This window comes from Lutjanus erythropterus, chromosome 5 (genome assembly GCF_056507025.1).
Source record: "Lutjanus erythropterus isolate fLutEry1 chromosome 5, fLutEry1.hap2, whole genome shotgun sequence".
NCBI classification, from domain to species: Eukaryota; Metazoa; Chordata; class Actinopteri; order Lutjaniformes; family Lutjanidae; genus Lutjanus; species Lutjanus erythropterus.
This window is the reverse complement of record NC_139321.1, coordinates 18,883,230-18,907,288: the sequence shown is the minus strand read 5'-3', so window position 1 is coordinate 18,907,288 and position 24,059 is coordinate 18,883,230. Positions and strand designations below refer to the sequence as shown.

General features: G+C 39.3%; 1 protein-coding gene across 1 annotated transcript in view; it reads right to left on the bottom strand.

Annotated features, from left to right (window-relative positions):
* Positions 1–23,034, bottom strand: part of slc16a2 (solute carrier family 16 member 2) — a 34,850-nt gene extending 11,816 nt beyond the window's left edge. The window contains exons 1-3 of the mRNA XM_084719035.1: positions 21,937–23,034; positions 3,593–3,737; positions 1,923–2,421 (exon numbers count right to left, since the gene is read on the bottom strand). Of these exons, the coding sequence (XP_084575161.1) occupies positions 1,923–2,421; positions 3,593–3,737; positions 21,937–22,375 (1,083 nt within the window). The 5' untranslated portion in view covers positions 22,376–23,034. The remainder of the gene's footprint in view (positions 1–1,922; positions 2,422–3,592; positions 3,738–21,936) is intronic.
* Between the last annotated feature and the right edge of the window lie 1,025 nt (positions 23,035–24,059).

The window sequence follows — 24,059 nt, the reverse complement described above, 5'->3', positions numbered from 1 at the left end:
AGCTGAAGCCTTGGTCGCACAACAAGACTTTCAAAGTTCACACGTCGATAGATCGTTATATCGTTCACACCACAACGATTTCTGCCTTGTAATCCGTAATCTTGATGTTGCCGTGGTTTGCACAGCAACAGGAGGTCACACATTATGACTGTTTCACCAGGAGGAATCCTCAACGAGCCTGTCTGGTTCTCCATGTTTTGTCACAAAAACACATGCTATGAGTTACATTAAACTATTAATTCTGAGGCATCATTGTGCAGCATGTTACTGTTATAGTAGTCTTGTATAACCAGACCTATCTCCGGCACTTGTATAAACTATTTCACTACTTCTAATAGTAGTACTACTTTTTATATTTGGGCTTTTCTAGTCAATACCAGATCATCATCAGAGATGATGGAGATGGGATTTCTAAAGACATAATAGTTGCTTGAACTGCAGGGAAAGAAGCCACTAACAAACCTCCACCCCTTACATATTTCAAGGTATTGTATTAAGACTTGTTTGTGTTTAACATTAGCTACACATACAGATAAGGACAGATCGTTCTGTCTGTATTCTGCGTTCATTTGCTCTGTATTTCTGCATGTTTTCTGCAAGGTTATGGATACGTTAAAACAAAGCAGGACATGACAAAGAAGTTTAAATATCTGGAAGTGTTGGAAATGATGTTTATCGACAATCAGTCTGTGAATAAAAACCACCACCGTCTGCAACGCTGCATCCACTTTTGCCTCTTTGTCAAGAAGTACATTATTACAACCTCCTCCAGAAACATTTAACTCTTCTTATTCTTTGGGGTAATTTTTTTTACTCTTAACAGGGCACACCAGTTGATGAATCGCTTAACAACCATGCCAACATAAGGGACACCTGGATGTATGTTGGCAGCGACGGTTATATCACTGGAAATTAATATACCCATTTTCGTACATAGAGCGGGCATAAATGAGTCTTTAGCAGACACGACACTCTGGTGGCATTCTCCTCACTCTCATCTCATTACAGGGCTCCCAAACTGTTCCTGACACAACCTCATGTTAAACTTGCTTGATACAAGCTCTTGGATTGCATCTTTGAACAGTTCACACATAGCAATCATCACTCACAGGGGTGTGTGCCTCTGATCTGGAAGCTACTGTCATCAGTGTCCAAAAACTGCAGACAAGTAGAAAATCAGGTCTAAAAAACTCCACTTTACAAACCATTGGCAGCCCGTTTGTTGTTAGCAATGGTATTGAAGTGAAAGAACCAAACCAGCATCTAAACAGACTGATATTAGCAGAGCAGTCGTGTTTATGCTTGTAAGTGAGATAAGCTTAGTATGTACATACCAAGCTTTAGGACAAAAGCTAATCTGAGTTGTTTTTCAGTCTGTGGCTCGTGTGTTGTGTAGCAGGTTGCTATCTGGTTAGTCAACTGTGACTGTCTACTTGAAACATAACATTAACATTACTGCTTTATGCATATATGGTTCAAAATGAAGTGATCTGACAGATGTCAGACACATGATTATGCAACTGTGACACCACGATGCTGTTCATATAACCCTATAATATCAATAAAGAGGTCAGGATTCCTAGATTTTCACAGTCACATACCAAACGTTATGCTGTGTATTCCATATTAGGCAATGTTTAGCATACTGAGATGAAGGGAGGACTGTTAAATACACAAAGCTTAGTATCTCCATACAATCTCCCGATCTACTAGACATATCAAATATAAATATATAGACCTATCAAATAGAAACAAAATGAAATATGGGTGGCTGATTCGACACTGGTATACACACTGAACTAAGACAGACTTCTTGGACTTTATTCAAAATGTATATATAGTCTTGTGTTTACATTTAGACAGTTTAAAGCAGGAGTAAACACGTATAATATGACTACATGCATGAACAGTGTTGTTCTTACCAGATGGATATATGGCACAAAGTAGCCCAGTACAGCTGTAGCTACTCCAAATGCCCACACCCGGTATGTCACGATGTGAAAAACACGCAGGTTGAAGTACTTCCTGAACCCACCCAGGACCTTGCTCCACCTGCTCCCCCCCTGAGCCATGGCCCCTGACTGAGTTTGGGGATCGGCTGGGCCAGGACCCATGCCTGGAGGTCCCATGCCCCCTCCAGCAGGCAGTAAAGGTTTGTACATCAGTGCCAGCAGGGCCTGGACCAGCATGAAGAGGCTGAGGATCTGGAAGGTCCTGCTAAGACCCATAGGTTCTACCACCTTCTTGAGGAAACCCGGGAGGCCCATAGAGAAGAGGCTGGCACCGGCCGTCACCACACCATTGGCCAGGCCCAGGCGCTGGCGGAAGTAATGGCCAAGGATGACCAATGAGGGCTGGAATGCGAAGGAGGAGCCACAGCCAAACAGTATGCCATATGTGAAGTAGCGAAGGATCAGGGAGCTGCAACAGGACAGAAAAAATAAATAATTTGGTTATTATTTACCATTTATTTAGCTGTAACATTAATCAAAGCGGGTCTGTGTACTCATTCCCAGGTGTAAATCTTTATTCTTGGGCTCCACAAGAGCAGCTTTGCATAATGCAAAAAATTTAAAAAAAGATTTTAAAAATTCCTCTTTATTTATCTTACACGGGTCCTTTTTGCAGCACCTCAGTTCGCCCTCTGTCTTAAACAAGCTGTTTTAGCTCCTGCCACTTTTCTTACTTTTGCAACAAGTAAAGCTCTCTGTGGATCAAGAAACTCAGTAAATCACAGAGAGTTCAGGGAGAGCAGCCACAGGACATCAGAGGGAAAACCAGAAAATATTTTGTCCATATAATTGGACCCAGATCAGAGTCCTGGTCACAGTAGCTGTAAATCACCTCAGTGCGAATAGACAGTCTGAGTGGGTAGATGGGTGAGTTCCTACACTATGTGGGTGTGCTGTTCCCAGAGCAGATGACAAACCAAGAAATCCCTGACAAGTTGACATCAAATGCAAAAAATACTTGTAGAAAAAAAAAAACAATGGAAGCATTCTGTAGTATTCAGAGCAGTGTGAAGCCTGAGCTTTTACTTTTTTTATTTACCTCATTATTTGAAACTTTGGCCACATTTGATACAAACATCTGACATTGTAACATTATGACAGAAAACACAGTTACACACAGAGTAATGGGTATATTTGAGACAGAGCCTTTGCTGTGAGGTTCCCTACACTGCGGAACAATCTGCCAGAGAAGATCAGGCTTGCAGAGTCAGTTCCCTGTTTTATCTTACTTCTTAAGACATATATTTAGCTTTTATTGTGTGATGTATATATAGATAGTTGCAACTTGAGAAAATGTTGAAAAGCTTAAGTGGTGAGTGGTAAGCAATTATTTTTACATCCAAACAATTAAAGGAGACTTTGAAGATTCCTTAAGAACACCAGTATGTGTAGTTAAATGAACTTCTGTCCTTTTCAAAAATGGCAGAGGGTTTTTGTGTTTTTTTTTTTGGTTTGTTGTTTTTTTTTGTTTTTTTCAGAAAAAAAATGTGGCTCTGTGAATAAAACATAATTGTAGAGTATCAGAGCCACAAACTGGGGCTAGAACAAATGTTGTCTTTAATAAATGTACAGGAGCTTACTTTGCAAAGGATGTACTGAGCAGCCCTATAAATGCCAACGCTGCCCCACCAACAGCTGTCTTCCTACAGCCAAAGCGGTCTGTGAACATGCTGACCACAGGTGAACAGAAGAAGATCATGCCCATGGCCAGGGCTCCAACCCAGGCTGAGGAGGAAGTGGAGAGGAGAGAAAATTCATCGTCAGAAACATGTGGTTAGCTATCACTAGGCCTGGGCAATAAAAACAATAGTGATATGTACTAAAAATAGACACTTCATCAATAGTAATAAGAAAAATGTTCAGTAAAATGTTCAGTAGTTCCATTTTAATGCATTAAATATAAGCTGCCACAAAGGCACGTAATGAATGTGGCTCATAAATAATATAAATATAATAAATATCCCCTGATAATAAAACGTGCTACAATTGACAAGCAAACAGCCAATCATTAAAAGGTGTGTTGTTCAGTTGCACTATTGGCATATGACAATAGAAACAGCATGAAATGATAAAATGAGGCAGACGGTGAGGAAATTGTCAATAAAAAAGGAGGTCAGCTCACTAGTATGACAGTTTTTTTTTTGTCTTTTTTTAAAGTCTATTACCTGTGTGCCTTGATAAATAAAATTGTTAAACTCAGAAGAAAGTGGTTAAATTCAACCTTTTCTAATTTATCAATATCAAGTGAAATAAAACATTTTATCGTTATACAGTTCAGCTGTATTGTCCAGCCCTAGCTATCACCTAACATAATCTTAAACCAGTTTGTACACCAAGCAAGGATGAAAGTTACAGATAATGAAATGCACTGTGTGTTGTGAATCAACATATAATAGATATGCAGGATACAGATACAGGATGCAGTCATGTGCAATGCAACCAACATACAGTAAAAACAATGAGGAGAAATGGATTCCCTTTCCTGCATGGAAACAATGCACTGCCTCATTTTGTCAAGTGTAATCTTTCAACAGTTTCTAAAGTACACACATTATGTAAAGCTGAAGAATTTGCCTTGAAGCAGCTCTGTTTTTAATGCTACACAGTCAAACTATTGTAGTGTACAGGCCCCCCTCTTGAAATTGTGAACAAGAAATAAAAATTGTTACAAAAGAAAGATGAGATGCTTGCTTTTTGATTTTATAATATATTCTCTCACATATAGAAGTCACTGTGTGACAATCAAAAAGGCATCTCTAACCAGCAACAAGGCCTTTATTCATGACCCCCTGCACTTGCAAGTCATCGTGTTTGGCCTCATGTCTAGTTGACTGCATGCACATGTGCCACCCGTGATCTAATCAGAAGTCACAACCAAAGGTAAACGTGCACTACGTGTTGAATCTTGTCCTCACACATGTGGATGTCATGTTTGCTCAAGCTTTGAAAATCTGAAAGCCTTTGTATGCAGCCATTTTTCTTGGAAATTTCTCTCTCTCTGTGACCTTCCACTATTTGATGTGATTTGCTATTAATATAAATTTATGTAACTCTTTATTGTGTCTTCACTTGCATCTGAAACACGCTATAAGATTTCTCATGGTGATTACGCAGATCAAAAAGTGGATCAAAGTGGGCAGTTCTGGCCTGCGGTGTAATATCCATCCAGTGTTAAAACATAACGAGCCAGAATGATCCAACAGAGACACTGCGTACCCTGAAGTGCAAACAAACAAATGTCTGGGTTGAGTCTCCTGGGGAGCAAAGGTAGCTTTAATGTCTACCGTGGTGTCTGGGTTGTGGGTCACACTGAGCCAACAGCCCAGTAGGAATGAGACCAGAGAGACTGACTTGAGGTTGATGGACTGATATATCTGTTTACAGTATAAAACATGAGCTCTATTGTACAGCACAATGTAAACACTGTCTTTGTTGTGGAGTTTGATCTAAACATTCTGTATTATACACCTGGTAGACAGTGTACACTACAAAGTCCAATTTTGTATTGTGTAACGATGGGACAGCACCACAGCCTTCCAAATTTTTATCTAAATCAAACAAGACAGGGAGGGACTCTTCTACTTGAAGCTAGCAGCAGATGGCAGATAGCATATTTTTGTTATAATTGTTTAAACTGACCCTTCCTAAGCCCCGCCCCTTTTTCTCTCTGTGCTCCAGTTACATTTGAGCAAGCTTGGTAGCCAGTGGAACCTCAGTCACCTTTCCCCTTTCCTCATTCCTGTACTTAGATATGTTATGGGCTTGGCTCCTCTATGTTGAAAAGAAACCCCAATTTTGAAGAGCGTTGAAACATGTTGCTGAGGGAGCTGAAAAAGCCACATTGAGTAACATCTTAAGTAAATGAATGTTAGCAAAAAGCTAGCAAACTATCTAGCTAATGATTAATGTACAGTAGCTAGGTAGCTAGCATTTGGTTAACATTAACTATCAGATGTTACTAGCCAGCTAATGATTAATGTGGATTAGCCAGCTAGTTAGTTGGTGTTTTACTAACACTGGCTAACTTTAGATGTGACTATACATGTTGCTTTTACCACTCCCTCTGAAACATCTTTTAACTAACTGTTTTGAAAATTTGGATTTCTTGTCAACACAGACAAACCAAGCACATGACATATCTAAATACAGGAAACAGTAAAGGAGAAAGTCGACCAAGGTTCCAAAAGGAGCAGGAATTAGGAAGAGTCGATTCTCAGTTCATCCTCAAAGCAATCAATAAAACGGTATGACAAAAAAAATCAATCTGGCCCATTCAATCATTTCATTTAACCCAAACAAAATGATCGGATGGATTACCCGCATGCCTACCTACTAATGATAGAGTTGATATCAATATGGCGTATCAACAAGGAAAACAGCAAAGTGGGTTAAATTCTATATCAAATTTGAAATGGTAGTTCTACATTGGTCTCCTATCCCATTTCAACTGATGCACTATAAACAAAAATATATGCATTAGAGAGAGAAATTGAGTAAGGTGGCGTGAGATCAGATTAACCCACTTTACTTAATAAGCCAAGGAGTTTGGGTTTGGCTTCCCATAAGCACCTTAGCATTACAATTGCACCACATTGCACCACTGATCTAGAGAGCTAACAACCACACTTCTAAGCACCTTCAAACTTGTTGCTTGTCAGACTGTCGAAAGGGGCCTGAAACTCTCTACCCTGCACCTTTCCCAATCTGTTTTGTTCTCCATCAAATCCTGATGGAAATATCTGGCTCTCAGCTGCTAAATGCTTCACTTTGTTCACCAGCTAGTCTCTGATTTTGCTTGTCTGCCAGCCATCTGGTGCAGGGCAGGTAGTGTATAGCAGTGCCTTTTCACTAAAAACAACTCTCAATGAGAGTGAGTCAAAACAATACAGTTGAACCGAAACCGAAACAAAGAGCTGAAAGATGCCCTGTAGACGTGAAAGAAATGGAAGAATTGGGTTATAAATCTCTGTTAGTTCATCACTGCAAGAATTCTTCTTCACATTACACATACAGCACTTGATCCATTGTACAGATGTACTGATTATAAAATTATTAAATTCTCAGAACATTTAACACTTCCTTAACTGATCAAGCAACAGTGTTGAGCAAATGTAAACTATATGTTTAGCTCTTGCATCACATTTGCCCCGAGGGAAGAACACATGGCTTTCCGATATGGACATAAGCTGAAAGGCATCACAAAACAACAATGCACTGTCCTATAGTGCTGACTTGAGCAACTAATCCCTCCAGTTAGAGCTGCTGTACTGTGTTAATAACCAAACATCTGCAAACATATAGGGAGATGACGGCTGGCTCAACAGTGGCACAAAGGGCACGCAATGGTAGTCATTAAACCTCCATGACTATAGAGGAGTACCAGTTCAGTGGTGGAATCTGTCATACTGTCAGAAATAAATCAAAAATTTAATGATATATTTGTATAGCCTTGAAAGTTCAGCCCAAAAGTCCTGACAGAATCGGGTTGGCTTTAGTTTGGATTGCAGTCCTCTGGTGCCTGGAAAATTTATGTCTACAGCGTTGTGTGCTCCTACCATTTGGATCACTTTTGCTTTCACTGGCATTTCTCCAACTTCTCAGTTGCTTCTTATTTATGTCACAGGCACTTAGGACAGCTCAATCTATCACCAGTTCCATTTTCTATTCCTTGTCCATGACCGCATGTCCAGTTTGTTTGTCTGGGAGGGCCAGTTCTCATAGTGGTGTCTCCCATCTGGAATTTCTACCGGTATCTTACACACTCTTTGCGGTTCATCCTTGGAAGCCCACAGAGTTGTAAAATGTTTTACAGTTGATCTGTCTAAGCAGTCTGAGCTCTGACTTCTCTTTCCATCTATAGCCTTTACCATATGCTTTTCCTGTATGCTCTTCCACAATTACAATTTTTCGGCTCTCGGTGGCTCTGCACTTGCACTTTGCACTTGAGTAAATGTAAGATGGCTCTTTTGTCGGGCTGACCCAAATGCTTTGAAGCTCGAAACTTCTACCGTTGCTATGGTAATACACATCCAAATCAGTATTTGAATGCTGCGGGGGTGTTTTGTTTGTTTGGGTTTTTTACCGTCGGCTGCACCGAAAAAGAGGCTAAAGACTGATTAAGAGTGAGAAACGGAGCTCCTCCATGACATTTAATTAGTCTCAAAACCTGCACAGATAAAAACCAAGGACTTTGAGACTTTGGAAGCAGGGGATGGAATAAACAGTGGACATTGTCTCCCCTCCTGCCTTCATGTCTTGGGAAAGTATGATGGCTTGCGTTGTCTACACGCCCTACAACCTGTCAAAGCTTTTAATATTTAAAGGTAATTCTGACTGAAGCTTCAAAGACTCAGAAATGTGGCTACCTAACAGAAAGACTGGGAATATAGACAAAAAGGACAGAAACCCAAATTTAATCAATAGAAAATCCATGAAAATATATGTTACAGTTTGGGAAATACTGTGTAAATGACTGTGTAAGTGACAACTGCTTAATACCAAGGATGAAGACAATCAAGAATTAGCTCTTTAAACTAAGATTATCAGATTGCTTAGTATCTCCTCCTTTTTGGTTCTTCCTGAATTGCATATGTAATATAATTACAGGGAGACAGGACCATACAGAGACAGTACCGAAGAATGTGGAAGAATCTGTAGACTGACGTGAGAACAGTATGTTACATTCATTCCTTTACCAAGTCTCCAGTAGAAAATGGTTCAGAGGAAGAAAATTGTATAACTGGAGGCAGCACCAGTCCAGCTCTGAGGCAATATGAAACCCTGAGCACCTGTAGTTCCAACAGTACTATCCATTGATGCTTGTTATGTTATATTACACAATTACTTCACTCAAGCCTGCATCAACAGGCTTCCTTGACAGAACCAATGTGGAGAGGTTGACTGCTGCCCCTGGGGTAAACTAAAACAAAAGCATGCAAAAAAGCATTCAAAGTCCAATCTACAATCAGAGGCTAACAAAGCAACAAGCAGAAACATTTCTCATCCCTCCGGTCTCTCCTCTCTTTTCTGGCCAACCCCACCTCCAAAGCCCCATTCCTCCCCCGCCTGCCCTGGCACAAGCAAAGGTTTTTGATTAGACTGAGTGGAGTGTACTCATTATAGACGATTAGGACTGGACACTTCCAAACAAAAGCAAAAGAACACAGCGAGGGAGACTGAGGCAAAATGAAAAGCTGCGTGTGTGTGTGTGTGTGTGGTAGTGAGGGGACAAGCTTTCCTCTATTTACGAGATGGATGCAGTCTGACAACCAGAGAGAGACTCAGAGACTGTATAGAACCCATCTGTACATGGAGAAACAAACTTCTTGCAGCAGAGAAACACTGTTGAAGACAGTGCCAAGAGACTTCCCCCGGAGTACTTATCTTCTATTAGGCATGCATACAGGATAACTGTGTTTGTGGATATCCTTTGTTTGTGAACTATGTACCTTTTTTCAAGTGTCACGTTGTCTAATAAGTAAAACCCAAGCAAACATATTGGAGTAATGCACCATATTTATATATATATATGCTTGAACATCAGTCCACTGATACCTAGTATAAATGTCTGTTCTGTTTCTGACCACATTATCTAGATAAGGAAAAACACATGATAATGCAGGTGTAAATGAGTTGTGAATGTGATCAGATCTGTTTGACCACATCTGTCTTAGAAAATGTTTTAAAAAGTTTAGGAAGTTTCCTCTAACTCTAAGGAGTTTTGAGCTGATTTGCTGCCAAGGTAGTCTGACTCATATTCTATATCCATACAACATGCTCCCTACTAGGGATGTCATGAGAAACAATATTTTAGTACCAAGTCAATGCCAAAAGCTTGAAAATGTAGTGGGACTTATTTTTTGCAGTACCATAGGTACAAGCAATGCAATTCTTCTGGACTTGACAGAGACAGCATATATGCTTACAAATGCTGAAGTCTGCTGTTAAATGTCAAAGGAAGAAGAAAAACGGATACTGACACTGAGCAACAACAAAACATGTAAGAGTGATATATGCATCTGCAACAGCTCCACCTCGACTCGTAAGAAAAAGTGTTGTGGGTCAATCCACTGGGCAGATGGGTTCAGGTCAACTTTCTGGGTTTCAAAGGGCGGATGTCTCCTATTTCAGGTGGCAAAGAAAAACAACAATGGATTAATTTTATTTGTTTTGTGTTGTGTTTTTTACTATGGTATAAAATTGGGTATGAAAAATCCTGTAGATTCACAGGTATTGGTATTGACTACTAAATTTCTGATATCCTGACATCACTACTCCAAACACATCACACACACATCTGAATTAGCAAGCAAGTAAAAAGGCTGAAAGAGAAACACTCATTTCTGATTATATGTCTTTTCTGTGACATGAAATGTCAGATGCCAAATTCAGCAGAGCCGCTTGAAAAATAAAACCAGTACTGGGGTGCAAAATATATGACATACAGCAAGATATAACTATGTGTGCAACGGTGTATGTTGTACTTATCAGTGCAGCTGATCAGCTGTTAGCAAGGCATATAATCTGTGTTATCACATAGTAGCCCGAAGGCCAGTGCTGCAACACACTGGGACAAACTGACACAGTATTTTTTATACAAAGAAATAAATTACTTAATGTGTTGCATTTGCCAAATTTACAGCAGGGGACAAATAATCAAGAATATGTCTTAGAAAGTATTTCAAAAACGTTTAGAAAGTTTCCTCTAACTCAACAACTCACAAAACGGTGGTTTTTTAAAGGGAGTCTTGGGCTGATTTGCTGCCAAGTCAAATCAGGAAACACACTAGATAATACGCCCTTCTTAGGTGTTCATGGAATTAATTTCTCATTTTTGATATGTATTTCTGCCCTGCTACCTATTACCTAACTACCTATTAATTACTGTGTTTGACTGTGATGTCTGATCTCATCAAATATGTATAAAATATACTAAGTGTAAACACAAAAGCAATATTGGATCATATATTTTCCAGATGTATCCAGGTACAGATCCACCAGGTTTAATGGGCTATACGTGTCTACTTATACTGATCAATGACATGTGTGAGTACATAACTCAAACTCTAGATGAGTTGAATTTCTTGATAAGCATCCTGCATGCCACACGAACCACTTGACTGAGTGTAATGACACTGAATCATTCATATCATTCAGCTCCTCCTTTCAAAACATCACTGAAATTTACTTATCTACATTGTTGGGGTGGAACATTTAAGTTAAAATATGGAACCAAAGATTAAGTTCACAAAATAGCAGCTCCTGTTCTGTAACAAAGTGTTTGGACAGTGACACATTTTGTTTTGTTTATCCTATCCTTAACAAAGAGGTTAAAGTATCAACTTTCAGTTTTAATTTGATGGTGTTAACATTCATATCAGATGACCAGTACAGCAATTACAGCTCTTAAGATGCTCGTTTTTAGTGGACAGAAAGTAAAGTAGGAAGTTCTTTCAAAGAAAACTGTTCACAGCATGCTCTGTGGATTATACTGAGTAACAAAGACATAGTTCCTGGAAAGACAGGTTGCCTGCTGACTTTTTCAAATGTTTTCAATGCTTTGAGCAGTACCAAAAAAATGTTATTCACCTCCAATGGTTTTAGGTGACCGTACAAATCTAGGATCTATCTCCAAACACAATCAAACACAATCAAAACTGCCTGCTTAGACAGATGCCACTGCAGTAAGTAAGAAACAATAGCTTAACCTATTGATGAAAATTAGTGTCTCACTAAATCTGGTGCAAACATGTTTTAATTTCTTGTAAATAATCAATGTCATTGCACGCTGTCCTTTTACAAATCAAATGAACTAAACTAAACCTCATAGTCATTGTTTCCTTTCAAATTAAATGTGCCAAAACAATCAAAAACACATCTCTGTCCAAATGCTCTCTGACGACACTGCTTGTGATTTTCCTCAAACACACAATGCAACATATTGTGTTAGAAATTGTCTTGGGTACTCTCAGGTAAAATAACAATAGCCATACATATTTTTGTAACATCAGCGGAAAAGGCTGAGGGTACAATACACGTGGTACGGTACACTTGGTACGGAAGCCCACTCCCTCAAGACCACATTAAATGTCCTTAGCAGGTGCTAGAGCTGGGCAATGACGTACGAGGTTATTCGAAATGAAAAACACAGACATTAAAAGATATTATTACACTGTCTTGGAGAGTAGGAAAAGACGCCCAGCACCAGTGGAGAGTATTAGACCTACCAAAAATGTTTTATGGTGCGGACTGGTCCTGTGCTGACAGACTCTTGAATCATTAATGTTACACTGCTGGGATGATGCAGTGCTTTTGTTTAGTCTCTGCTCTTTTGCTTCTTGTTCATGTGTTTTTGTGTTTTTGGTCTTTTGGACTTGGTTATGTTGTTCCTTAAAGAAAAACTAAATAAAAACTGAAATTAAAAAAGAGGTGCACACTAGCCAAAGAGTAAAGAAGAGAAGCTGTAAAAGACTAGCTATAAAATGACCATGGTGTTATAATTATCTCCTGTAGGTGTATGCCTGGGGGAGATGATGCAATGTGTCGTATGTTTGTGCATATGTACTGTATGTGTGTATCCAAAAGGCTCAATCTACTGTTGTGTCACAGCTAATCTTGTGTACTGCCAGACCAATCAGCCTTATATATTTTGTGCACATTTGTAGCTGTATACCTAAGGACCTCTCATGGTTGTGGTGAGGTTTTTGAAAAACCTTAATTGCCTTTATATTTACCTTTATTGACTGCTCTGTTTTCTTAACCTGCCGGTAGAGGCCACAACTCATCAACAGCTGCTAGGCTAAAAACAAGGTTTACCTACGTGTCTGATGCTGGCCACATTTTGGCCTTTATCATAACTCAGAAACTGACATCCATAGAAAAGTTTAATTTCATCTTAGCATGAGCATCTACTAATTAATTCTATACCTGATATATTATGATCCACTAAAGTGGAGTAAATTTGGGAAATTGAACATGATAGTGTTTAATTGTTGGCATTAAATTCAGTTACTGGGAACAATCTAATAAGCTGTACGCCAAAACATTAACCCTCTGAATAGCCACAAATTCCACTGGGCCATGCAGGCTCTGACATATAAAAAGGATTGAAATTGAGAAGTCTGGAGTTACAATACTATTTACTGTTTCCTTATATATGACTGGGGTATTGTATTCATAAGGCTTTGTTGTAGCATGCATCAACTACCTAAGCAGCTAATTACCATACTGTACATCAGGTCAGGCTGCATAGTTTGCATAGGATTGCCAGTGTAAGACAAGTCATCTGGGGGATCAGCTGTCACAGATGTGAAAGGAGTGTCTTCAAACAAGTCAGTCTCAGCAGTGAGTGTTTTGACAGCAAGAGTCTCTGGATGCTCCATTAGTTATTTTCTCCTTCTGATGTTGACTAGTCAAAATCAGGCTCCACGCTACCAATATTTACAGCTGTGCAAATTGCTTGTGTTCACACTATCAATAATGCAAGACGGGGTGGTGGTATGGATGTACACAGGATATGTTTTTCTCATAGACACTTGTTTCAAATTGTGAAAAGGATAATACTACTTAACACCTCCCCACTCGCGTCAGACAGGGATAGTTGATTTTCTTGTCCTTTCACCATTTGCATCTTCAAGAAAACTGTTGCATTAAATCACTGTTAAAATAAATACAAGTTCAAAACAAAAAAACACATGCCTGGACCTGATCATATGTATGTACCTGCTTATGAGTGCATGGAAAGTTTAGAGACTCTGATCCGACCTAAACCCAATCCCCTGCCCTCTGGAATGCCAAAAATGCCCCAGTACTAGGTGTTCTGCCAACCTGGGATTTTGCAGCTGCCCCAGAGATGCTGATGAAATTTGGGGCAGCAGAACCCAATACAGCGCTATGCAGAACACAGTAGTATGCTAATGCTGGAGATTGCTTGTGACAGCACAAGCCTGTTTGAATCCTGGCTAAAATATTTTGTTTAGAGAGCTATTGTTTGGCTTTTAAGAAATGTCAGCCCCTGAGCACTGCACTGATATGATGGAAGCCTACTTTCTGACCACAAATAAAGAAATTCAGAGTTAAAACCTGCAGCTACATTTTATTTAATTGTTCATTTGAAGTCCTAGGCTGAGGCTGAGTTCCACATACAATTAAATGGTTAGAATGGTCTTTTCATGGTGCAATCACCAGAGTAATTGCTAACTGCTGCTAACTGTAGCTGGTGTTAGCTACTTAGCTCAGTTAGCCATGCAGCTAGCAGTGTTGTTTGGTGTTGGTTTAAACTCCATGAACACATGAACTTTGGACCATTGGGAGTAGGAGGAGGTTTTCAGGCACAGGCAGGGGGGAGCCAGCGGAAATTCTGGCAAAGGGGCACGACCAGAATGGGCACCAAAACCAGAGCTGGGTGAGCGGGCGACAGAAAAAGGCTCAAAAGCCACTCAGTGAGCGACACTTCATGGCAAAGGCATGACCTGCCCTACTCTGCCTTATTAGCTTACCCTGATATTCATACCCTACCCAGCCAGATTCTTCATGACCAGAGCCACAAGAGGGCAGAACATGACTTCCCCTAGGAAAAAAAAATCCCAGTGACGACTGCCAGACTGGGACCAAACACAGCCTCTGAGACTGACGGAGGTCTGTTTGATGACAGAGAACACAATACAGAGGTGATTTCCAGCAGCTCCAACCAGGACTCCATAGACCCAAAATGTTATTAATTAATTATTATTTTAGAGAAAACATTTCAAAATAAAATTTCAATTAATTGTTCAGCCAAACCTAGCAAGAAAACTACATTGGTGTAGTTGGACTGGATGCTGACTCACTTTTACTTTTTAAGGTACAAAGTGGTTCAGTATTACAAGACAGCACAGGCCAAGGCTTGCTGGTTAGCATGCTTACTGCAGTAGATATCTCTGCAAGACCCATACCATAGACATTTTTTAAAATATTTTAAGCAAAAATTCTTACATGTTGCACATTCAAAGAAATGCTAATTCTGATCATCGACTTAATTACAAAATAACCAGATTTTACCCTAATAATAATGATTGCCAGGTCCAATAATGCAGAATAAGGTTACACAAAGAGGACAGAGGCTTGATCAAACACACAACTTGACATCTGCACACAGACTTAAGCAATTTTGGAAAATTAAAAAAAAAAAATCCCAATCTCTGACTATTTTTTTCTTGTTACCTCTGTTACTCAAAGGTCTTGCATTCCTGTACTGCAGTCACTATGAGCTATAATGAACTACAGTATCTTTCAATGTGAAGTGTAGCCTTCTGATGTTTTTCCATTTTTCCACTTACATTGTGTAAGCCTGAATTCTTTTTTGTTTTTTTAACATTTAATGGAAACTTTCTGCACGCCCAGACGCTGTTGTCAGTAAGATTTATATACTGGACTTTAGACTGGAATTAAAATGAAAAACACCTCTCCTTTATGGAAGGAGCAGCACCACTAATAGAGCCTGTGCTGCAGTGTCATTCTTGCCTTTGTGCCTTTGATAAGGCACCAAAATTCTGAAAAAAAAAAGTGAATATCAGGAATAATTGGTTCAGTTTTTTTTTTTTTTTGGTCTCATTGTAGTCCTCCTATTGAACATCATATAATTGGGAATCATTTCAGAGATCAATGAAAAATTCATCACTGGCTCACTCATTCCCTTTCTTCCACCCCTTCACACACATTCCCAGTTTTGTCTCAGCAGAGCCAGCGCTGCAGCTTGAACTTCTCTCCCACGTTTGGCACACCCACATTCAATCACACATCACCTCAGAAGGGGCTCACTCCCCACCGAGTATAAAAGCACCGCAGTTTTTATTTTTAATTTGAAAAGAATGTGTTGTTGGATACTTCCAATACACACCTTGACGTACCAACAGTTTTGTACCGCTGTGGAGGAATGAAACCTCTGACTGAGCCGTGCTATAATCGTTGAGCAAAACATCACCATCTGCAACTCATAACGCGTTCACCACGTCTTCATTACCATCTTTTATTTAAAGAAAGGCTGTTCTGATCTCCCGCCTTGATGCACTTGAAACATTTTAAAATCTCTTGTTTACCCCTCAAGGCTTAATAAATATCCAGTATGATCGAGCTCTATGCAAAGACCTAATCTATTAGCAAGACTTAATCACATCTCAATCCTTTCTTGTCACCGTCTTTCTTAACAGTCCTGTAGTTTATTGCTTGTGAATTACTTTGATGTGTGTTTTAAGAGGTTCTACACATGTGAATTTAACTTTTACTGACTGATCCCTCTCAGACTGGATAGTTGTTGAAAACTGTGAGTATTATAGTTAAGCTGTTCCCCTCTGTTTTGTTCTGTTGCTTGAGGGGAAAAGGTCAGGACTCAGCTTAATCCTTTCACATATGAGAACGACCAGAATCAAATCCAAAGAACGGCTGGAGACGAAATCCCTATCAAGACAAAAAAAAAAAAAAAAGAGGGAAATCTGGACAAAAATACAATGATAGTAACTTCTCTTTGTTTAATTTAAAATATATAAGTAATATATCTGGTTCCTCAGGCTCTCTATCACACCACACCTGAAAGTAATGTGACGCCTCATCGCGCTTCCCCCCAACACAACGATTTCTGTCACACAAATTAGAGATCACAAGCTGCAAGATGTCATTAAAGATATTAGTCTGTGTTTACACAAACAACTCAAACAAGCTCGATCATGTCTGAGCCTTTGATTTATCTTCCTCTGGAACTGTTCTTCAGTGATGAGAAAGGGTTGAATTTGTTCCAGGGAACAGTCTTAGAAACATAATCCCTTCCCACATCCTGACCTTCACCTTTGCTGGTGACTGTGGAACTTGACAGGAAGGTAAGGAAAATACGCACTCGTTTCATGCTGCGACTCCCCTCCTCACAAACACGTCTTTTCACTGAAATCTAGACAGACAATTGCTTAATTTCACCCAAGACGATGACTGTATAAAAACTCATTTAAAATGACAAAAACTATGACAAAATCTACTGATATTTTCATTAATTAATAAAAATGGGATGAAAATGTTAGAGGGGGACGAGTTGGGAAGAGATCTCTTTGTGTGGTAGGGAGTTTAGACACACAACAATACTGATCTGTCCCGGAAGTCAACTAGCTTGCACTGGTTGCATAAGCTGTACAAAAATGGCAACATTTGGGAGAAAAAGAAGAATAAACGTATGAATAAATTTCACATTTGACGTCTGACCCCTTGTTAACCACGTGAAGCAACAATCACTGGTGAAGCCAAAACAAACATTTGCAGACAAGGCATCTGGACATTTATGCAAACATAGCACACAAAGATGTCTTTCAAGCTATCAGCTAAAAGAAATCACAGCTGTAATGACTGCAGAAGTGAATGGCCAGATTTGTCAATATTAGAACTGAAACAAATGTGTAACATAACCAATAAAAATGCACAGACAATGGCAGGAAAGGGAAGCAGAAGTAGTATATATTTAATGTTAGACATATAATAGGAAAAGGGTGTATTAATGTAGTATATTTAATGTTAATAACAGCTTAATAGATGTTTTTGACCAGAAATATACTGTATAATGAGTTTGGACATTCTACAGAAACATTTAAATAATGCATCACACTTTAACTAAACTTGTTAGATATTGGTCAACTAAATCTACTGTTTATTTAGTTGACTAAGATCTTATGATATTTAGTCAACTGAAACTACACAAAAAACAAAACAATTCAGATGAATAAAATATAACTAAAACTAATAACATTTTTGTCAAAAGACTGACTAAAACTAAATTAAAATCTGCTGACAAAATTAACAACTGTCAGTTTTCTATATTTATTGATGGAGCATCAGCAGGCTGAGAAAGTCTTTACACCCCCTGCCTTCAAACTTTATCTAAACTAGTAGATATAAAGATGAAAAACACGGTGGATGGACTTTGCCAAATTCCTGACATCAAATTGAACAAGAACCCTATGTACCTATTGTTTCGGCTGCCAGACACAGAACTTGAAAGTACGTTCCAAAAGACTTGTATGTATCCTTACTTTCTGTGCAAGGAAAAAAACACATTGCTGAAATGGACAGCCTGATAACCTCTAACAATAGCGGAGTGGCACAAGGTTATATTTGATGCTCCGTGCTCCATGGTAACAGGAGTTACTGTTTTAATCTGTTTTATTTTGGCTGTCTTGCTAAAACACATTATCACTGATGACAGAAATATACTCATAGGCACTGGAAAAGGAAGCATGGAGTTTGGGTGAAAGAGCAGCAGACCTTGAGACGATCAAAAATGCACATCTTTTGACCACTCAGCCGGATCAGCCGGGCCGAGCACCACCAAGGACTGTGTGAACCATTGTGCTAACCACGATTAGACTTAAGGCTGCCGCCTGGCTAATGTCTGGACAGGAAAATGAAATGGGCAAAAACGACAACTTGCTCACGCACTTGACGGGCAGACCGTGTTCCAACCCGACAGAGGACAAGGGGACCAGCAGGACAAGGGGAGGTAGACTCTTTGTTTACATAAATGATGCATCATGCTCAACAACATAGTCAAACTTAATGGACAGATGTTGACCATGTAATGATCACCTTGTTGCTGCCATTTACATTTCCCTATAATCTAATTTAAAAAATGCACTTAAGATGCAAGATGCACTTAAAAAAAATCCTGGATGTTTACATGTTTAAATGTATATAATATAATAGAATATAATCTATTTTATACTTTATGCTTTTCTACTCTTATAGTTAATTATCTGCACATACTGTATTTTCTGTGTGCGTGTAGCATGAAGGAACTACAGCTCTCATTTGGTTGTGCAAACCTGTGTTGTATAATGATAAGTACATTAACTTCATATATTAATATAATAACCATGGAATGTCTGACATTCATTTCTCAGTGTATAATTAAAGAATTTTAGAAGATTTGTTTCCCGTTCTGAGACTACATTGGAACTATACTGGCAGCCATTGTGTTGAAACATCTGGTGGATCACAGTTAGAAAACCACGCTATGTACTAATGCATAACTGATTTGCTATGGGGTTGCACGGATTACAATATATAAGTGTTTAATGATGCTGTGCAGTACAGGAATGCAAGACCAGGATTCTGTCTCTAATGGGGTTAATTACATATCATAACCTCCATTCATTTATCTATATTTTATTTCATAATTTATGTGTGATATGCCCCCCTTCTGTTGGTTTATTTTTGCATTTGTTTGTACTTGTCTGTGTATTTGTTTGTCCCTAAGTGTTTCTGATTCTGTACTGCATATGGGGAAGTACAAAACTGTGCTGCTGTCTTTGATGGGCATGTGATCTCCCCCTATGTTTGTTAGTGTGTGACATAGCCTTTCCCTTCGATACCGTTTGGTCTGGTGGCTGGTTTTGTAGTTGTTTGTGTATCAGAACATTCAATAAAGATATTGGGCCTCATACATTAATGCTCTCTTATTTTTCTTATACATTTGGTCAAAAACAAAGCAGTAAGAGGAAAACAAGAAAATCCTATGTGGGATTCATAAAACTTGTGCTGACAGCCAATTCTGTTCTTTCCCACTTGAGCATGTTGATAAATGGTGTTAAACTGGATGCGTGTACCAGGAAATTTGCAATTAGCATATAGAAACACAATAAATCAATATAAAGACAGCAGATTTAAGTGTTGTGTACAAACCACCATGCAACAAGCCACTGACATTTGATAGGAAACATTAAACTCAAAAAAAAAAGAAATGAAAAGGAAAAGAAATGCCACCGAAGTAGAGCAATAAACACTAATATATGTGTATAAAAGAAAACTGAACTGTCTCATACACTAAAGGTAACATCAGTAGATGTCTTTCTTAAGATGTCTCCTTGATTGCTATGACATTGTATCACAGTCAAGCCAGTATACCGTGAGAAATGATTAAACTTTCACCAGCTTGTGCTATAATCCTCAACAGAATGGTTTAAATTGCAGCATGAAGGGCGACAGACAGGTGAACACTGGCCTCATTCTGGTCACATGCACTAGTATGAGTGGTCAACAGCAGCTTTATTGAGACAATTGAATATCAATTCCTGGAATTAATTTATCATGACAGCTTTGAGCTTTTGTATAGGCCTACTCTATGTGGGTGCTGGTCCAGTCCAGTGAAAGGGGAAAACCAAAAAAGCAAGGCAACAACGAATGAAGCATTGAATATTTCACATTCTGTTGAATACTAAGTGGGTGCAGAATGTGTCACTACGCAATGTTTGTTGGGTCACAATAAGACTGCATAATAAATGATTTATGAATGGTTTATAATTAGGTTATTAATTAGGTTGTAAACATTTTATAAATTATTCATAAACTGTGACAACATATTAGATAAAAAAGGGAAAAAATTAGGACCTGTTGCTTGCCAAATAGTGAGCCCACATTTATGGTGGCTCATATAGTGAGAAATGGAATGAAAATAGATATTTTCTAAGTGGATTTCATACCGATTTTGGACCAATCTAACTATGTTAAGTTACTCGGAAGGCTGCTTTCTTAAACAAATAACATAATAAAGAATATATTCAAATAAAATATCTAAGAAAATTTAAGTTAAATATTCTTGCCATGTTAAATAAATGGCAAACAATTCTAGAAATGAACTGGGAAATTAAAAATAAATAAAAAATAAAATAAATAGCTAAATAAACAACAGTACTGTTCAGGATCAGTCAATTGATAAATATTTTGATACTGTCAGTCAAGTAGGGGCAGTACATAAAACAAGAAGCACAGCTTCTCAGCATTTACACCTGTCAGGGAGATCCTCTTGTACTCATACATGTTCCTCGTTGTGCTAAATCTAAGTCACCCAAAGCATCGCTTTCTGCTTTATATGTTCATGTATATATCAGTGCATATTGGAAACATATACGCCCATACAATACACCCATATCAGGCATATATCGGGTCACATTCAGAGTTTCATTTGACTTATCAAATTAAAATACAAAATGATCAAATTCGTACACTAAGGATTTGGCAATATTGTTGACCTTGACATTTTCAGCATGCAGTTTTAGACTTTACAATAAGGCTTCTTTTCACCAGTTGTAAATGTCAGTAACTCATTAGTAAGTTTAATTAGTAGTAAGCAGAAACTCTTGCCAAATAGTGAGCCCTCATCGATGTATGTAAACTGTGTTATACTTTATTTATCATTCTTTATTAATTATTTATAAAGCGCTTACAATCTAATTTAATTCTAAACATTTAGAAATCATTTATGAAGGTAGTCTTAATGTGGTGCCACACTTTTTAAGTACATTATGCTCACACAATGACTGTTCAAGTATATGGTCTGGAGTACATTTGTATGGCTTCCAGCCTCCAGGGGAAAAACTTCACCAAAGGGCTGCTTGTGACAAACCGTGATGGATTTGCAGCAGCTACCTAATGGAGTTAGAACAACAGTGGTGTGAATGAAAGGATAGCGAGCACACAGTGGGTCAGTTAAATGGCTGTTAATCATTAAACTTGATGCTGCTCTCAAAAACATGCAACCGACTAACTCGCCTGTGGAATAATGGAGCATTTTCAGTATGCGTGAAGAAAAAGAATTGCAGACTGTAGGAATGTATTGGTGAGAGACATATGCAATCTAATACTATGTTTACTAAGCCCTTTAAGTGCAGGGTAAACCCACATGAACTCTGAGCTGACCCACTTCTTTTTTAGACTGTTGCATGTCTGTGACACATTTATAGAAACATATACATCATGAACTACAACCATGCTAGTGTCACATTAAAACATATGTAGTTGCCAACATGCGGAGATTCTTGAATAATTTAATTTACATGCCACTGATTGTAAGCACGTCCAGTACAAATGTTCTTCATCTCATTGTCAGGCTCACCTCAGCAGACAGTCTGGTACTCACCCACTTTGAACTCAGTTGTCTTGTTGTCCTCTGGGTTTGCATACTCCTTCACCAGCATCGAGTGCAGGATGCCGAAAGAGTTTTGGATCCCGAAGATGGATCCATTGCACCAAGTGGCTGCAAACACCACCAGCCAGCCGTAACCTCCTTCGGGTGGGACGAATCCTCCCTCGCTGCCGTGGTGCGTCTCCACCTGGACCCCCGCCTCGGACTCAGAAGCCGGGGAGAGGGGCGGCTTGCAGCCGGCCTCTATCAGCTGCAAGGCGCTCTCCTCCTGCACGATTTTACCCTCGCTGGCAGCCGCCTGATCATCTTTATTATTACTCCTGTCTGCTTCTTGGGGAGCATCTCTTTGCTCCATGTGAGGATCTGCAGCAGACTGAGAAACTCCTCCGCTGGACGGCGGCTGCGCTTGACTGTCTAGCCCGTTGATCCCCATGCTGTCTGGTCTGCTGGAGGAGAGGTTACTGTGGGCTCTTGGCGTACATGCATGAGATATAGGTCACTGACATAAGAGGAGCGATTTGAATAGCAGATTTGATTGGTTATCTGTCAAAATGTGCAACACAGACTGTCTCTTTGTTGACAGACAAGTCTCTTACTCGCTGCTTGTAGCCCAAGTCTGATCAACTTTGGTGAATAAACCTCAACCTGCACACGTTAAATGTGTCATTCTGGTTTGTTTTCTTCCAGGAAATAGCCGGCACCGCCTATGTCTCCTTTAAGTGTAAGCCTGTTTGTCTATGAACAACCTATAGAGACTACAACCATGTATTTACTTTAGTTGGTCTCCTTGCTCGGTGCCAAACACGGATCATCAACCTGTGAAAACGTCCCCTCAGTCTCGGCACCGTACCGTCCAGTGACGCTGTCCGTACACGGTACGCAACATCCCCCGGTGACAACAGAACTGAAGTGGCGGTCCTCCTCTTTCATCTGATAGCGTTAAATGTGAATTAGGTAGGCCCGTGTGGGTCCCAGAGGCTGACTCGGCTCTAAAGTGTCAACAGAGCTACGGCCGTCATTCAACAGCTCGCCCCCGCCTCTCTTTCCCCGGCGGATGCGAGTAGTACTGGCTCAGAGTCGGCGGATTGGCGGTTAGAACCGGTGGTGGAGCTTCAGAACAGTTACGGTAAAGTTGTGGGACGAGCTTACACTTCGGGTTTTGTCGGATTCACGGAAATACTCGAGTAGCTTCTGCCTCGTGCTCGAACGCACCTCCTGTCCGCTGCTGGTTCGTTGGGGCGATCAACACGGTCGCCATATTGGTAGAGAAGAGCCCGCCTCCTAATGTAAATCTACCGAGGCAGGAGGCGGTGCTATTCACAATTAAAAACATCATAACTGGCTGGATTTTCAGCCACTTTTCAAAAGTTTTGGATTGTTACAAATGCCAGAGATGTATTTATTATGAAAGTAGAAATTTCATATTAGAAAATGCCTGCAATGGAAGTTGTTTTTATATAATTTATACTTTGTAATAATAATTTAAACAATTTAGTGCTGAAGAGCAGGTTAAACCTCCAGCACCAGAGAGCTATTTAAAATAAAATGTTCACCCTCTGGCTTGTAGTGCTTTACATGCATCTAATTTTTTTTGTTTGAGTTGCTGAGTTTTTGATATATCAGGCATAGAGCTGTCTGCCTTCTCTCAAGTATAAGAAGCAATGTCTCTTCTCAGAAATCATGACCCAGTTACTAAAGATGATCCACAGACCATGTTGGGAGCAGTTTCATGTAGGAACTACTTTATTTCTGCAGTAGAATCTACTAGAACATCTTTATTTCTACAGGAGAGAAAATAGTTCCTACATGAAACTGTTCACAGTAAGGTCTGTGGATTATCTGAAGTAATGGGGCATGATTTCAGGAAAGAGACACTGCTGTCGAGTTTTTGAAACATTTTCTTGACATTTTGAGCTATAATTTGTGATCTCATATGGATATGTAAAAAAAAAAAAAAGATGATGATTGATAAGAGATCTCTTTTTCTTACCTGACAAAAGTTTATGTGTATTGTAACAAGAATGCTGTACAATTTACAGTAACTTACTGGAAGAAGTTAGCCCGGGAAAGTTGCTGAAAACACATTTCACAGTATGATTACTATAAATCTAATCACA